Source organism: Schistocerca cancellata, chromosome 4, assembly GCF_023864275.1.
Source record: "Schistocerca cancellata isolate TAMUIC-IGC-003103 chromosome 4, iqSchCanc2.1, whole genome shotgun sequence".
In the NCBI taxonomy this organism is placed as follows: Eukaryota; Metazoa; Arthropoda; class Insecta; order Orthoptera; family Acrididae; genus Schistocerca; species Schistocerca cancellata.
In genome coordinates this window covers 443,594,267-443,612,693 of record NC_064629.1, presented here as the reverse complement: position 1 = coordinate 443,612,693, position 18,427 = coordinate 443,594,267, and the positions used below count along the sequence as shown (strand labels likewise).

Below are 18,427 nucleotides of genomic sequence, written 5' to 3'. Positions count from 1 at the left end.
ATTAATAATCAGAAAAGAGAAGATGGAAATACTAAAACATGGACAGAAGCGGCGCTTCACATCCTTGTAGCTATTTTTGCATGTGTGGTTATGCGAGAGAATGGCCAAGGCAAATCAACGAGTAGTTATGACACATTTCCCTTCTAGCTTTAATGATGCGTAATATCCGAGAAACAGAAAGGAGCGCTGAATGCTGAAGATCGTAACTCGAAAGCAGATCTAGTATTTTTTTTTTCTTCAGGATATGGTCATACATCGTGCTGTCGTAACTTCCTATTCAGTCTCACAGGGTTTAAATATCTTCATAAAAGTCGAAAATGTTTCGTCTTCGTTTAAAAAAAATACCAGGCCAGATGATGCACTGACAAGCTACTGGGGTAGCATATTCAAATACTCGTCCGGCTGTTCTATCTAGGTTTTCTACTGTTCCTCAAAATCCCTCGAGGCAAGTACAGGGATAATTCCTTTGCAAAGAACACTATAAATTATTTGCGCAGTCCGAGCTTGTACTCCGTCTCTAATGAGCTTGTCGTCAACGGGACGTTAAATCCCAATATTTCTTTGTTTTAGTGATATATTCTGAGACATTCACTCATATCATGCATTTCATTAACCAGGAACTAAGAAGCAAGGGCATAACTTAAATATAATTAAAGTGAAAATATATCACCCCGTCAGCCCAAAAAGTGTAGAGATTGGATTAATAAAACGTTGAGAAAAGTTAAGACTTTTTCTATTTTTTTTTTTCTTTACTGTTTCAGGCGTTCTACTTAGTCTCTCGCCACTTGACTGCAACACACAGTACGTTCATACAACCATTTGAAACTGTCAGAAAAGTCCTTCTTTGGGATGTTGTTTAACCCGCGCGTCACAGTGTCTTGAATATCGGTTACATAGTCAAAGAGTTGACCTTTCATGTGAATTTCTGAATTTTGACGTTTTGTGGTAGATTCGTGTTGATAACATCAGGTCTCGTCACCCGTGACGAATTTTTACATAAAAAAAGGCCGCGTTTGCATTTCAATGAAGCCGCGACGGGCGTCCACGCATTGTTGTTTTTGTTGTGGAGTAGAGATGTGCGGGATAAACTTTGCACACACTTTTCTCTTCTTCAAAACATTCTGGGTGATGTCTTGAACACCTAACTTAGAGATTTTGCTCCACTGCCACTTGTGACTCAACGTTGACGCACGTCCACTACTTAACCTTACCTACTCACAAATTTGTGGTCAAGTGCACGTATGTCGTGTACAGTTGTTATTTTAAGCTGCCACCGTAGATACTGCGTTCACATCGCTCATACGCCAAGAATAAAACCAGTCTCGGAACTTCTTGGACGTCCTACACAGTTAAATATACACCTCTAAAGAGTCAGTCCGCGTTTGAACAGGCTTCGAAAGCCCCAGCGGTACCGACCGATCGTCGCGTCACCCTCACCCGACAGGCGTCACTGGATGCGTATATGGAGGGGAATGAGGTCAGCACACCGCTCTCCCGGTCTTTGTCGGATTTTGTGACAGGAGCTGCTACGTGACAGGGGCTGCTACTTTCCAGTCAAGTAGCTCCTCAGTTGACCTCCCAAGGGCTAAGTGCTCCCTGGTTGTCAACAGCGTTCGGCAGATCCGGACGGTCAACCATCCAAGTGTTAGCCAAGGCCGACGGCGCTTAACTTGGTGATCTGCCGGTAACCGGTGTTATTACTGCAGCAAGGCCGTTGGCGTAAAGAGTAACGCATTTTCTTAATAATGAGACTTGAGGAAAATAAAATGGGGTAATGGAAACAGTTAAGAAGACTACTCAAATCGTTACTGTTCCCCTGAACAGAGCACATTATGTAGATGTCGTTAGTCTACTATTACCAATTAGTAAACGTGTATACAGGAGGCAAGAAAGACATATCGTAAGTTTTAGTGAGCTCAATATAAGAAGCGTTAGTGGATATTAGTATATTCCCCATACCAAATGGGGACGTCACGCAATGTGCTCTCTCTGCGATGCAACCAGTACACAATTACCTTTCTATTGTGAAGAGCGGAAATTTTTTTTATGAAGACAGCAGGATGCCTAACTTGAAATTCAAGAAAACATGTACCCAATGACATGAATAATCATAGCGTTGGATAAGCAACACTGCACTCAAGGCAAGGTCATGCTTTTTTGTGGTCTGTGGACGATTTGCTGGACGAGTGCTTCTTAAATGTGTGCCTTTTTATAGGCAACTGAGAAAATGCAATTCTATTGTTGTACATTACTATGATGAGAAGCTGTGTGCGGTCAATTATTCCCCTCTTCCTGGCGATAGAAACGCGTGCCATCACTGAGATTCTCGCTGGATATTTCTGTATCAGATAACACTATCTAACGCTTTATTTGCTTGAAGTGAGTTAAGGAGAGCACGGAAAATCTGGCCGAGGATGGTCAACCAGTTATCTGGACGTTCTTCCCGACTATCAGTTAAGTTCCTTAACCGTTGTGAAAAATTACTCGGTGATGCTCATGGGATTGAGTGATCTCAGCCTTCGACCCCGTGCAGATTATTGATCAGCAAGGGATTACAAAAAAAAAAAAAAAAAAAAAAAAAAAATGGTTCAAATGGCTCTGAGCACTATGGGACTCAACTTCTGTGGTCATAAGTCCGCTAGAACTTAGAACTACTTAAACCTAACTAACCTAAGGACATCACACACATCCATGCCCGAGGCAGGATTCGAAACTGCGACCGTAGCGGTCGTGCGGTTCCAGACTGTAGCGCTTTTAACCGCTCGGCCACTCCGGCCGGCAAGGGATTACAGACTAACTGCGTGAAATGTAGTTTGAATTTATTTGTGAAGCAGCAAACAAAGAAAAAATTGCTACAGGAAAGAAGTAACAATAATGAACTGGCTGCAGAGTGATAATATTCAATATGAGTGTGAGAAATGTAAGTCTAGTTATCCGTACGTTTAACTACACTGATTTAAAAAATTCTAAGCAGCAGAAAGACTGTAGGATAGGAATTATCATAGGTAATGATGGAAGCCATGAAATGCAGTACTTACGTAACAGAGGTACAGTGGTATATTTATAATGAAAATTGGTACAGATTTCACCACGTGGGAAAGCAGGATAAGAGACATAAACAACGTTCACATTTTACAGAAGTCAGCCTCCCAATATAAAGATCGATATCGGACTCGAAATATTGAATATGTCCTCCTCTTGCACCAATGCACATTTCGCAGCTGTTATTCGTGTTGGCTACCAAATTGCTTAGCGGTCCTTGGGCGATATTGCCCCACTCCTCTCTCAAGGCGGTTTTCAGTTATTGCACGGTTCAGGGAGGGCTGTTAGTTGAGAAACACGTCTGATAAGAGCATCCCAGGCCTTTTCTATAGGGATTAAGTCTTTGAGTATGGAGGCCATACAATACGTTCAATATCTTCAATTTCGTTTGAACGACTCTTCGTCCGTCCTGTATGGGCGGAAATTGTCGTCCAAAAACAGAAGGTTGCTACTCATCGCAACCCTAAACAGACGGACACCATCGAGAATAAACTCCCAGCAGTACCGCTATGCTGTAACGGCACCTTACACAAAGACAAGCAGCAGTTTTCGGCCGTCGTGCACAATGCCTGACAATTAACGTGGATTTGGCGCAACTGATTCGCATGTCTACCACAACCAAACACGTTATACGATTTTATATACGTTTTTACAGCAACGTCTGAGTGTTGCCACATTATAATGCAGCTAAGAATTTCCATCGTGTCGCGATAAAGGGTTGTACTTTGAAGTTGAAAGCTGGCAACAGCGTAACCAACTTTTAGGGATCGCCCCTCGCCATACGAAACATGGAATTTACACCGACGGTAACGGAAACGATACACTATGAATCACCAGTCCTATATTTGCTGAACTTTGTGGACATGTTTTCACATCATGAGTATTAATGAATAAATTAGCATTTTATTCGCAACTGATACCCAGTGTCGACGTCAGTATCAGGTGTGACCCCTGCGGGCATGAACACACTTTAATAATCGTTGGGCATGGAAGTAAACAGCCTTCAGAAGTCATGCTGAGGAACGTCTTGCCACGCCTGAAACACCTAATATGTCAGTTCGTGAAGGTACAGACTCGTACATAAATGTACATCTTCCCATTGCATCCCAGACGTCCCCTGTTGGTCTCGAAGCAGTGAGACGAGCAGACCACTCAAGGATCCATGCATGACTCAATGGGTTTGTGGTGTGAACTCCAGAGTGGAGTCTTGGATTATCCTGCTGGAAAATGCCATTGGTACTCTGGTTATGGAGGATACGACCACAAAGTTTACCATTACTGCTACGTGCCGACAAGCATTCACCTCCTTGCAGTAACTACGAAGTTGGAAAGGTGTAGGTCTCTACAATCGCAGCTTCATATGAGTTATCACCCGATAGTCTACGGACAAGTTAGTATCGGCCAGACCGCCAGAGACTGAAGCGAGACTTGTCGCTCAACACCACAGAATGTAACTCGGCGTCCCAGCTGACTCTGCACCATGCAAGTGTTTTTTGTCGCAAATGGGAACTCGAAGTCTGATCCCATCTTCCAGTAATCTGTTCCCGACAGTTCGTGGTGAAACGTGGCTGTAATCTAACATCGGTTTCAGCTGTCGTCATCCGACTTTTCGTCAGTCACTCGTGCAATTTTATGACCTTCTCGTGGTGTAGTTCTTCAGGAAGGATTCGCACCTACTTTTCTCGTCACAATGTTGCCTTCAGTCGATCTCGCCGCTACCCGTCTGCAGTCATTGCACTATAGCCTTTTGTGTGATCTGTGGGTATTGTGCTCCCATCTCCCTTATGCTAATGATTCGACCTATCTCAGAATAAAGAAGATTGCGAGAAGCTGCACTAGTACATCATCTGATCATACTGTGTTTCGCTTTCCACCTGCAAAATGTGCAGTAACATTACACACACACACACACACACAATAGCCAAGAATCTTCATCAGTAGGAATGGCTTTTTCCTGTAGTGAAAATAATTTCGCCTTAGGATAAAATTTAAATCAATATATTCCACGCTCATGGATATACAGGATTAACTTCCCTCCCCCTCCCCATATAGCCGCCCGAGTTAGAACACCCCTTCCGTGATTGGGGGAGGAACGCTGGATCTGTAACAAATAAGCCCATGGATTGACGACGCGGACTGGTGTGTCGGCCAGCCTGGCTGTGGTTTTTAGGCGGTTTCTCACGTCCACTTAGATGGATACCGGGCTTTTACCCGTGTCCCACTATCATTCGTGAAAATTTCTCATACTTTTCCACGTGTGGCACTAGACGCAGTCATGTGGGGTACAGAAATTCGGTCTCGTGGAGCGGGGCGGAGGAGGGGGAGGACCATCGACCACCCTCTACCACTAAACTAACGGTGCCAAAATGAGATCTAACACGCCGTTCCAGTGTCGTTAATGCGAAGGAAAAGAAGATGGAAATTCTGGATTATCATTTTGCTCGCGCTCGGTCAAAGTGTATGTGGTGTAATACTTTCCATTAACATTTTTAGGATAAAATTAAGTCATCTGTTGTAAATAGATTTTATTATGCTTCACCAGTTTCAACGAATTAATTTCGCGTCTTCAGAAGCTTAGAAAGTTAAGGATATTATAAATCCTTAGATGTTGGTTATACATTTATGTGAAGCATAACAAGTATATTACAGAAACGTACTTAGTCCTAGTTTAGAAGAAGTCAGTATCTTCTTGACAGAAGCATAATGCCGTGGTATGTCCATATTGTATGCGATTACTTTAAACTCTGATCGACAATTTACAGTAAGGAATATATATAAAAGCATATATAAAATATAAGAAATATATGTAATTAAGTGATATATAATTCATTTGAAAATATAACACACAGTTCTAATATAGAATGGGCTAATTTTGACATTTTACAAGAGATGATATGCAATCAGAATTTTGTCTGTTTTTTAATGCAAGTTTATCATTCAACATTTTTTCTAGAATTTAGGAGAGAATGTCAGTATATTTCTTGCAAAATGTTCATTTTGTAGCCCTTGTCAACCATACGTCAAATTTCCATGTTCAGCAAGGATGCAGAAATTGACTTATATGAATTCGCACCATCTTTGTTGAGTAAGTACTCACGAATGAGGTTCTTAAATGCCCTCCCTGTCTATCCTATATAAAAATTCGGATATATGTTAGATTATAGTTTATATACTCCATAGTTGTGAAATTTGTCAGTTGGAGGTATCTCATTACGTATAAAGAGCAACTTTCTGGCATTATTGGTGGTAAAGGACACAATGATGTCATATTTTTTAGATAAATTGGCTATACGATATGAAATGTCACCTATAAATGGGACTGTAGTGTATTTCTTGATAGTAAGGCCACTTTTAGGCTTTGTAAGATGACAAAGTAATTTGTCGAAACTCGTAAACCATAATAAAATTGATCCAAAAAAATAATACAACAGCTACTAATATTACAGCCTTGAATAAAACTTTCCATTATCCTCAGGACGTGTTCTGTAACCGGATTCACATTCGGAGGACAAATCCTCCAAAGCAGAATGTACTTTGCTTATGTCAACATTCATCTGTAGCTAACAAGTTGCAGTCCGCTAAGCAATGGCCGCAACGCAGGACTCTGCCCCGCGCTACCGCCAATCTTCCAGTGCTATCCCACATAGCTTTAGCGTAAGCTCGGAGGAGGCAGAGCTGTGAGCGCGGTGTGGCGGTGTGTGGCAGGAGCTGAGCCCGTACACGACGTGCACGCCGCCGACGCCGAGCGGCACCCCGGCGCACCCGTCGGCGAGCGCGTTCACGTTCGAGTGGTCGGCTGCGGGCGAGCAGTACGTGCCGAGCGTGGGGGCGGGAGCGCTTCCGCCGCTGGCCGCCGCGCCCGCGCCACCCCCTCACGAGGAGCCGCCGCCCTGGCACCAGCTGCACCAGCCGCACCAGCTGCACCACCACCGCCTCTTCCCTCTGCAGCCGCCCCCGCACCCGCAGCGGCCGGCGCACTCGCCAGACGACACGCCACCCGCCAAAGGTGTGACACTTACTTCCTATCTCTGCAAACTCACTCCTTCAGTTACAATGAGCCGGGCGGGATTAGCCGAACGGTCTATGGCGCTGCAGTTATGGACTGTGCGGCTGGTCCCGGCGGAGGCTCGAGTCCTCCCTTGGGCATGGGTGTGTGCGTGTGTGTGTGTGTGTGTGTGTGTGTGTGTGTGTGTGTGTGTGTGTTTGTCCTTAGGATAATTTGGGTTAAGTAGTATGTAAGCTTAGGGACTGATGACCTTAGCAGTTAAGTCCCATAAGATTCCACACACGTTTGAACATTTTTTTTTTTTTAGTTACAATGACGGTCAAACAGCGTGCTCTGCATAATATGACGCAGGACTGGCCACTGCTATGCACGCTTCTTCATTTCATTCTACTTCCTTTTTTCTTCTTTATTGTACCTGACTTACGCCAAGTTGGAACTGTAGGCTCTCCATCGAGTCCTGTTCTGAACATCTTCCTTCACCTGTCTGTATAGTCATCCATTTTTAATGTCGCCCATCATTCCAGTTCTCTTCCTACCTCTTCCTCTACCTTAATCATTGTCCTGCATAGCCACGTTTTAAAACTTTGTAAATTTTTTTCCTCTTTCTTTTTAACTGCCCGTGATTCACTGTTGTGTAACACTATACTCCAGACATAACATTCAGCAAATCTTTCTCTTAGCCCCGTGGGAACTTTTCTAGCTGTTACAATGTTTCTTGAGTCGCCTATGGCCTGGCCTAACAATTCTTCTCCATATTATATAATACATGAAACGTATTCGCAGTTGCGAATACGAACTACCATAAATTGTACAAGGGAGTGACGACTGTGAAAATTTGTGCCGGACCGGGCTTCGAACCCGGATTTCCCGCTTTATGCGAGCGGCCGCCTTTACCACTTTGGCTATCCGTGCACGACTCCATGCACACATGTCCGAAGGAACATTGCTCCGTTCTTCGTAACAACACACGAACTCCAATTATCCTGAATGAGATTTTCAGTCTGCAGCGGAGTGTGAGCTGATATGAAACTTCCTGGCAGATTAAAACTGTGTGTCCGACCGATACTCGAACTCGGGACCTTTGCCTTTCGCAGGCAAGTGCTCTACCACCCGAGCTACCGAAGCACGACTCACGCCCGGAACTCACAGCTTTACTTCTGCCAGTATCTCGTCTCCTACCTTCCAAACTTTACAGAAGCTCTCCTGCGAACCTTGCAGGACTAGCACTCCTGAAAGAAAGGATATTGCGGACACATGGCTTAGCCACAGCCTGGGGGAGGTTTCCAGAATAAGACTTTCACTCTGCAGCGGAGTGTGCGCTGATATGAAACTTCCTGGCAGATTAAAACTGTGTGCCTGACAGAGACTCGAACTCGGGACCTTTGCCTGTTCGAGTCTCGGTCGGGCACACAGTTTTAATCTGCCAGGAAGTTCCAATTATCCTTTTTATCCGCCGATACCAGGCAGCAACTTTCAATTATAATGTTCTCCCTTGTACGGGAATTACATAATGTGCGTAAGAGTACGGGTTGTGACACAGAAACGACGACGTATGAAAGTCTGTACCTGGCCGTGAGACGTGCATAGATAGCCAAAGCGGTTAAGGCAACCGCTCGCGTAAAGCGAGAAATCCTGGCTCGTGTTCCAGTCCGGAAAAAAATTTCACAGTCGTCATTCCCTTTTAGAGCTGGTCGTTGTTCAGTTAGCAACTGCAGAAACATTTCATGTATTTCATAACGGCTGTGGTCACCGCACTGCCTGTTCATTCGGACATGCATGCATGTCCGAAGGAACGTTGCATCGTTCTTTTTAACAACACAGGCACTGCAGTTATCGTACTTCTCCATATTTGCTGAACAGCTCTGGTGACAATGAGCATCTTTACACTTACACCCATTCCAATGCTCAGCTCTTCCGTTTCCACGTTCTCTACTCTGCCACTTTCTGCTTCGCATGCATATTTTTTATTTACAGTCTATCTTTCCTATCTACATCAACATTTGGCAATATCAAATGATGCACAGTACAAATTAATGTTTTATGAAAAAGTCTGTATAGTTTTGCTTTCATTGTCTTCTATTTGTAGTCACTGTTTAAATCAATAATTTGCTGATTGTAGATGGAACCTCATAAAAACTGAGAAAGGCTGTTTTGGAACGCTTTACTCCAGTCTAAGTGTCTATTATTACAAGTTAAAAGAAAACCGTGACTACGACAAAATTGCGTATGATTTGTGTGTAAACCATCAACAGATACTCTATATTGCTTTAAAACTTTTTGTTGTCCCATTATTAAGCTTTCGATACACTGCATGCTCATGAGATGGTGTGTCTTTACACTACATTTGTATTGTATATCATGTAAAGCTAGTCACTGGGATTGTGGTGCTACTGTAATATTTCCAGTGTAGTTGAGTGTTCATTTGTTATCTGTAATTTGGCCCCTATCTGTGTCCAACGCTGTTAGCTAATTCTTTTTAATCGTAAACTTCCGCTTGGCCATCTTTAAATCAGATTTAGTTTTAAAACTTGTTTTCAGTGTTCCTTTTTCATGCTTCTAGAAGTCTTCTTTCATGCTCTTTCTCAGGGACTTGTACAGTTATGTGTATTCTATCTTATCTTAGTTTGTTTCCTCTTTAATTTTTCTTCTCTTTTTCCATCAAACTTATCGTTTTATTTGTGAGTTTCTTGGGTTAGTTTTGAGAATTACATAAGCCAACCATTTCTCTGGTTGTCGTGGTTAGTATCTTTGTTACGTCTTCTGCTTTACATTCTTTTAAGTTTCCCTTAATTTTTTATTGGAAGTCTTCTTATAGTTATTCGAGGTTTTTGAGATAAAATATTTTTATTTTTCCTTCAGTTAGTTGCATTCATTCATCTTTTGTATCCACTTCAAATCTTGCTCTTATTATTCGATGGTCACTGTTTGTATTGAACCTGTTCAGCACGGAGATATCTTTAAAATTCATACTCACATATTCACAGTATGTGGTATCATGCATTCTGCAAATTGAATAATCTCTTATCTCCGTCATTTTTCATCTAGTCTGTATTTGCCAAAAAATGGAATCAACTTCTTTCTGGGTTTTAACTTTCGCATTAAAGTCATCAGTTATGAATCTATAAAATCAATTTCTCCCTTTTTCAAAGTCCTCTTTCATGCATTCCTAGAAGGATTTCATCTCGTGATCAGAATGACTAGAGGAAGGTGCATATGCTTGAACTCTTTGGACTTTATACTTTTTGATATTTTTTGGGACAACACGTGTTGTTATTTTTGAAGTACCTTCTAGTACTGCTGTCTTATCTATAATGGTTTGTTTACTAAAAATCCGACTGCCTTTAGTTTTCCATTTGATTAACCACACTAATGAAGAGGTTCCCTGAATTTAGGCGAAGGCAGTTTTCACCTTTAGAACGTATTTCACTTAAGCCAACAATGCCCCAGTTTATTTTCTCTAATTACTCTTCTGTTCCTGTCAAACTGTCATTTCCCATTAGTGAACGACAACTGTATGTGCGTGTTTGAAAGAACTGTATTTATCGTTCTGTAACATTAAAATTTTGTGACCTTAAAGCAGCTCCCAACTGGAAATCCGAATGTGAGACTAATTTAAATCCGAAACATTTTACCTTACTGCCGCACATCATACTTCGTAAGTGAGGAGCATAATCGCCACAAATGCTTCAAAACGGATTAGCGATGTAATTTTCGAGGCTGCCAATAACAAGGGGTAAGAGACGCCTCTGACAGGCTGTTCCACTGGAATAGAGACGCCGTCCATGTTGCTAGTTTTAGTCCGCCCGGGTGTTTCATTTACCCGGTGCCACCCACACGTGGAAGGCTTTGCCCTTTCGCCACCTGGGGAGGTGCCCACGGAGCAGTAGCAGCCCTGAACGGGGAAACTCTGAACAAATGAATAAAAACGTGTTAGCTAACGTAAATTCATGAATTATTCTACTGTATCTTCGGAATCTATGAATCTAGTATAAGCAGTTATTAGAGCTGGATGACGTGGCTCCCATGATCCAAAGCTAATGCGAACTCGTTTCTTTTCTTTTCTTTCCATTTCTTTTCTTTTCTTCTCTTAAATATGTAATATTAATATGATACTGTGTTATAGTGTGGATAGTTTTTTGTCAAAATTGTTATTTAATTTCGGATTTATTCAAAACATAAGTTTTTCGAACTATTTCGGTATAATGCTGCCTTTCGAATAAACCTTATCTTTCAGTAACTGTTCTGCGATATGTGAGTTGTCGGTCGGCCACATTACGTATGATGAAACGCAGAACACCAACATCATCATTCACTTAAGAATAGAATTATTGTTGAGAAACCTCTCTAGACTGCAACACAAACCGCCATACGCAACATATCAGTAGAAGCTATACTGATGAAAAATTACGACGTGCTGGTCTCCTCTGAGCAAATAAAACTGCACAGAGACTTGCGCTGAAACATTTTACTGTGATAGATTCCGATGTTTGCATTCTCTTCGTGTTGCCTTAATTGCGGTCTTAAGACAGAGCTCTGCTCCGATGACGCAGTATGTGTGGAATGCGAGAGTAAATGGGCCGTCGCATGAGCACTTTGTTGCCTGCATTTAACTAGAGGTTGCGTTTAGAAAAAATGGATACATTGCATTTATCCAGGTAACAGTATCCGACATCAAATTCACGACAAGCTATCAACCAGAACAATGGTAGGCAATAAAAAATTGTATTATACATTTTATCCCGTATGTACCGCTAGTTGCATTTCAAGAAACACACTACTGTAGCTACAGTAAGAGATCCAGAACAGAAACTAGTCTCACTCGCCATTACTGTATTATTTATAGTTCCGACTTCTGTAATAAAGCCACCTGCTGGTTAATTTCCAACTTGCTTCTCGTCTTTTTCCAGTGTGTCCCACATGTGTAGCGTTATTCTTCTTCGTGTCAATACATTTCTAGTGGCTGCTTTCTCTGTGTATGAAACTTCTACCATCTGACCCATAAAAAGCCAACTCTTGTTACCCCATTCTAGACAAACAATGCAAGTATATTAAGTTTCAATACTAATGAGTTCTTAGTTTCAGCTCTGCTTACTAAAAAGTTTCTTTTCGCTTCTTGTACGGGATTAATCCTGACCAGCACATCCTTGAATTGTTTCTCACTTACTTCCAGGACTGATACTTCAACTTCCAGGTCCAGAGTTTCGATTTTCTCTTCATGGATATAACCACCTACCCTTAGAAAACCTTTCAGTGCCTGAAATAGGTTACGAGCTATACATGTACTTATTTCCTTCTTTACTAAGCGAGTAAAATAATACACCAGTGTGCAAAACTTAAGGACGAAACTAACTTTCGCATGATGTGTAACTGCAAAGTACCATAGCTCAACGAAACTTGAACCTAACATTGAAAGAACTAATATAGCACAGTAAAGAAGGTAAATGATAGAAATACGCAAGGAGACGAACCGAAATGACACTTTTATTCAAAGACAATAATTACACTGTAGTCATTGCGATTCATGATGGTTCCAAGTGTATGTGAAAAGAGCACTTGATTGCGAAGCAAAAGAATACATCACTTCTCTGTTTTCCTCTTTCCATGGATATGAGTAATAAGAGTTATCACTGAGTACCACAAACCGTTGGCCATTCTTTCTAATAGATGAGAGTAACATCGCTTTTTGAGTGTAGGGACACCGGCGTCCGCCCATTGTCTCACTTGTGGTGTGTAGTGGGAGACCTCCTTCTCCTCCACAGTAACGATTCGGAGAATAAAGTTCGTAGAATTACTTCTAAAAGTCTTCAAACGCTTGTTGATAAAGTTGTTCTTGTAATTTTTTGGTCAGCGTTCAACAAACATGTCATCCACCCGACGTCAGATCTTTCAGACACTCTCAGTCACTGATACTCCAGTTCCGTGTTCAGCGCTTTCTCGAAGCTTTCGTCTGTGGTTCAGTTTCTGCACGTTCTTCACATGTGTCATCTTAAAAATGTCCGCCCCCGGTAGCTGAGTGGTCAGCGCGACAAATGTCAATCCTAATGGCCCGGGATCGATTCCCAGCTGGGTCGGAGATTTTCTCCGCTGAGGGACTGGGTGTTGTGTTGTCCTAATCACCATCATTTCATCCCGATCAACTCGCAAGTCGCCGATGTCGCGTCAAATCGAAAGACTTGCTCCCGGCGAACGGTCTACCCGACGGGAGGCCCTAGTCAGACGTCATTTACATCTTAAAAATAAGTTTGGCTGAGTTGAATTCGGCTGGCCTTTTCTTAACCGGTGAAGATGAAAGACCTCTCTTGTTATAAACCCTCATCAACTTCAAATTAATTCCTGTTGAGAATATGAAATACGCAACAAACAGCTTCACAGACTTTAAAAAATTATCTGTCCACGATTTTCCTTTAACAATGAGAAAACTCAATCTTAAAAATAAGACTTCACACTCTTTACCAAATTTGGAACCCTATGACTTCCACCTTTCATCATCTAAAAGAAATCATCTATGAGAGATGTTTCGAGTCTAAAGAAGAGATTTTGACAACTTTTGAAGAAATTTTGACAAGTTTTTAGAGTCACACTTCAGGAATGGAATCAATTCACTGGAAAGAATGATTAAATATGGAGCACTGCCCTAAACTTGACTTTTGACCTGAAAATAAGCCTTAACTGCCGGACCGGGAACTTGTCACCTTTGTAGTCTACTTCTCATGATATCTGTCAGTGAGCCAAGGGACCTAGTTACGGTCTACGGTATTTCTTTGATATTCTCATTTTTGTCGTATATGAAGTTATATATATATATATATATATATATATATATATATATATATATATATATATATATATATATATGAAATGTAATAAACTTATACGTCCAGTCATTGGGAAACTGATTGCCGTATAGAAGGATGCAATAAAAAATTCATATTGTCTACGATAGAGAATGCGTAACTCTTGTATCAGTTTAGACTAACAGATGGTAATGAGCGTATTCAGAGAAATGTAGAATGCACAATCACAAATGTGTTTGTCCACGAAATGCCTAGTAGATATGTTTAAAAAATTAAAATGAACATCACTAGAAGAAAGACGACAAATGTCTCATCAAAATGCAACACAGAAATTCTCGATTAGCAATCCAGGAATAATCTCTGTCTTCCGCAAACGTCAAAAGTAGTAATCGTAAAGATAACATTAGATTAATTACGACCGACCGAGAGGCATGTAATCAACCACTAATGCCAGGCGCTATCCGTTAATAGAACAGGAAGGGCCCTTGACGCTAGCTGTAATGACACCTCTCTTACATACAACTTAGAATAATTTATGAATTACGAATATTAATATAATTGGAAAAGTCTTCTGCATTTACATATACCTTACAGGAATTTTCCATGTTAAACGTGCATTAATAGTGGAATTTCGTGCTTGCTCCATCTCTTGGAAGTGGTAGGAAAATTCATTCATAACGCCCCGTCGCCGACGAAAGAATAACAATTTTGGATAATGATGTAAATAGGCCTTTCCCTTTTCAATTTCACTAACCTTGCACTCTCCTTAAGCGATTTAAGAAAACCACGTACAGCCTATATCAAGACGTCCGGATGTGGATCTGAAGCCCCTTTCTCCAAATTGCAAGTCTACTTCCTTAACCGTAGCTGCATCTAACTCGAGCTGTCTTTTGAAGGCCAGACTTCGACAGTTCTTTCATCTACTTGTGAGTCACTTAAGTGGTACTACTGCGTGGCATGCTGCATGAAGTACTTCATTTAGCTTAAGAAAGTGTTAAAGGAACCAAAATAAACAGCAATGTTCTCTTCAGCGACCTCCACTACGATACCTGCAAGGCTTAAACGCCTGAATCACGCTGACCACATGAGCAGGATCTGCGATGCATCACTGCATTGACTCAGTCCTATGTGACTCTTCATGGATGATGTAACGGGTAGTTACGTTCGAAAGAACACTTGGCAAAAGCATAGTAATCGCGTCGATTACTTTTTGTCGGATGAGAAAGCCAGTTGTACTAAAATGTGAATAGATATATAGAATCATGGTAAATATCTGGAATTCACATTGTTAAATATTCACTTTGTTAGGAAAGTCAAGAATTTCCGGTTATAACTCACTGGGGCAAAATTCCGCAATCTTTAAAAATTTTAGGTGGTGTTCAGCCTGATATCGAAAACTGGTTGTTGCATCCGATCTACGCTGTTGGTTCCACAAACGAAAGATTTTGACGTGATTTGAATAACATTTGGGCAGGAAATTATCATATTTAAGTCAGCGAATAGCCAAATTTCTGTCATTTGTGGCACTATAACACGGACGTCACACTCGTCGGTGTATAATCGATTACATCTACCAGAATTACTGATAAAAAAATAATATTTGTTAATGAAATGATATTCTGAACAACATGACCATTACTACGTACGGTCACGTTGGCGACTACGTGCTTCTGTCTCAGACATCCAACGATTTTAGAATCGTGTCATTCAAACATCCAACTGGGACACATGGCATGAGAGATGGCCAGAGGAGAGTTTAACCTAGGGTTCAAATGGCTCTGAGCACTATGGGACTCAACATCTTAGGTCATAAGGCCCCTAGAACTTAGAACTACTTAAGCCTAAACTAACCTAAGGACATCACACACACCCATGCCCATGCCCGAGGCAGGATTCGAACCTGCGACCGTAGCAGTCCCGCCGTTACAAGAAATATAACTATACTGGTACAAGAATGATTTCCAATTGTACACGAGTTACTGAGTCTTACACCTTCCAACTAATAGCATACTTAAAATGCTATCTGCTGAAATGAAGTCACCATTTTGTGCTGTTTACACCTCAATAGCCAGTTCTGACCTCATTTAGTTTCAATCATATTTATCGGATATCTTTGTGAAAAGTCTCAGCGCCAACAGCACAACCTATATATCACTATACTTATCTTTTTAAGTGCTTTCGAATGCTATTAAAATGTATATCGTTCCACTAAAAAGAAACCCATATTTGCTTCAATATTTAACTTAATACAAGAGTTAAGAGGATAAAACATGTAATAAAACTGTGTCTCTCGGTGTACTACCATTTGGCGAAATCGTTCGTTCGACATTTTGAATCATCACCAAATTGAAGCAGTAATACTTCTTATGCGATTCACTCCGCATATATCAGTGAATCGGGTGGATAATATTAATTGCAACCACAAACTTTTGATGGTGGGGTTAAGTTTTGTCCGATGAAAATTCTAGCAAATACAAAGACGAACCTCGTAAAATACCGGCATGGTGCTCAGACTGGCAACTTGCCCTTGATGTAGATAAATGGAATGTTTTGCCCTTCGCGAAACATAAAAATGGATTAGCTTTTGACTGGTATGTTTATGATTCACAACTGCGCTCATACAAGTGATATGAATACCTGGGAAGGAGAGTATGGGAGGCTATTAGTGATCACTCAAATAGGCACAGTTGTAAGTCAGGCAAAGCTTTCTTCTGAGACTACTGCTCCTCTTTTTAGTACCCATATCGGGTCGAGCTGACAGTTAAAACGGACTGTGTACGAAGAAAAGCAACATGATTGGTCAGAGGCTTGTATGGCTGATAAGAGGGGATGACGTTGATGCTGAATAGTTTAAATTGATCCAGAGTTGCAGAAAGAGGACAATAACTTAGAGAAAATTACTTCAAATGCATAAGAACCGGTTTTTAGTGTGGCGCCTACGAACAGTCATTTGCACTCATGTAAAGAGCTGTGGTGTCACCGCCAGACACCACACTTGCTAGGTGGTAGCCTTTAAATCGGCCGCGGTCCGTTAGTATACGACGGACCCGCGTGTCGCCACTGTCAGTGGTTGCAGACCGAGCGCCGCCACACGGCAGGTCTAGAGACTCTTCCTAGCACTCGCCCCAGTTGTACAGCCGACTTTGCTAGCGATGGTTCACTGACAAATTACGCCCTCATTTGCCGAGACGATAGTTAGCATAGCCTTCAGCTACGTCATTTGCTACGACCTAGCAAGGCGCCTTTATCATTTGCTATTTATCTTGTGATGCATGTACCGTCAGACCGATGTTCACCAATTATGAATTAAAGTAAAGTATTCCAGTAGTTACTTACGTTCTTTGCTACTATAAATTCCCTTAACTGTTCCAGACCTCACGCCAGCCTGCGTGAGCTTAAACGCGTGCTTTTCGGCTTCCTCTCCTAGTGGCTTGGCTGTCTTGTCAAGTCACAACAAGAGCAACGTAATAAAATTAGATTAATAAACAAACACACTCGCACAACAAATAACCTCTCTTATGTGTCAGTAGAAACAGAGAAAGCCTAACATATGATGGAATAAAAAGTAGCCTCGTCATGCTGTCTACAATGATTCGAAAGCTACGTGTGTAGATGAACACGTAGATGTGAGCTGTGAAGTCGCTGAGTGACAGGCACATGCCTGCAAATGGTGTGCGTGTTATACGGCAGTGAGTCGAGTGATGCAGTGCGCGCGCTGGCAACTAAAACAGCAAGTGTGGCGTGCGATAGGCAAATGGCTTGCGATACTCTCGCTGTAATACAAATACCAGTGAAGGGGTTTGTGCAGGAGCACGCGACCGACGTGATGGCTCCAGTTTATAATGTCAAGCGGAGTTGTTTAAGAATCTGTTGGAGCAACATCTAGAGTCAGGCGCTGTCGTGTAAGCAGAATAGATACTATGGCATGATTGTGGAAAAAATAGGAAGCTTACAGATGACAGCCAAGTCAGTGGAAACGGTGCACTAGCACTGTCGGTGAAGGATTGGGGCTGGGGACGGTAATGGCATTATCAAAGGACCAGTTCCAGCATTCACCTCAAGTGATTTAGACCTCAACGGCAAACTTAATTAACAGTTGTAAGATGGGAATCTGAATTCTGTTCTCACGAATACGTCTCCAGTGCGTTAACTGACTGAACGCTCCTGATCAACTTTCCATGTTATAGTAATTTATTTATGTTTCGAAAATCCACAGAGGGTGTGTGAAACAGTGCGAAAGATGTAAATAAAAGTTTTACAGCTATAACTATCTGAAAATAGATACAACAATGAGGAAACTGACAAAGGGATGTGAATGTGAACACGTTATCGTGTAGTTTCCCGTGGTTTTTCTTGACCCATTCAACCGAATAGCCGACACGGGTGCGCAGTGGATATGTCACTGGACTTGCATTAGGGAGAAAGGAGTTTGAATCATCGTCCTATCATTCTGATTTACTTTAACCATGGTCCTCGTAAATCGATTTTGGCAAATGTCGGGATGTTTTCTTTGGAAAGGATACACGCTTTGTCAGATATGGTGCTCCTTCTTACATGAATTTTCCGCCAACTGAACGTAACCTTC

General features: G+C 41.7%; 1 protein-coding gene across 1 annotated transcript in view; it reads left to right on the top strand.

Annotated features, from left to right (window-relative positions):
- Positions 1-18,427, top strand: part of LOC126184243 (neuronal PAS domain-containing protein 4A) — a 1,173,452-nt gene that overhangs the window by 1,147,936 nt on the left and 7,089 nt on the right. The window contains 3 exon segments of the mRNA XM_049926613.1: positions 6,748-6,865; positions 6,868-6,965; positions 6,967-7,048. Of these exon segments, the coding sequence (XP_049782570.1) occupies positions 6,748-6,865; positions 6,868-6,965; positions 6,967-7,048 (298 nt within the window).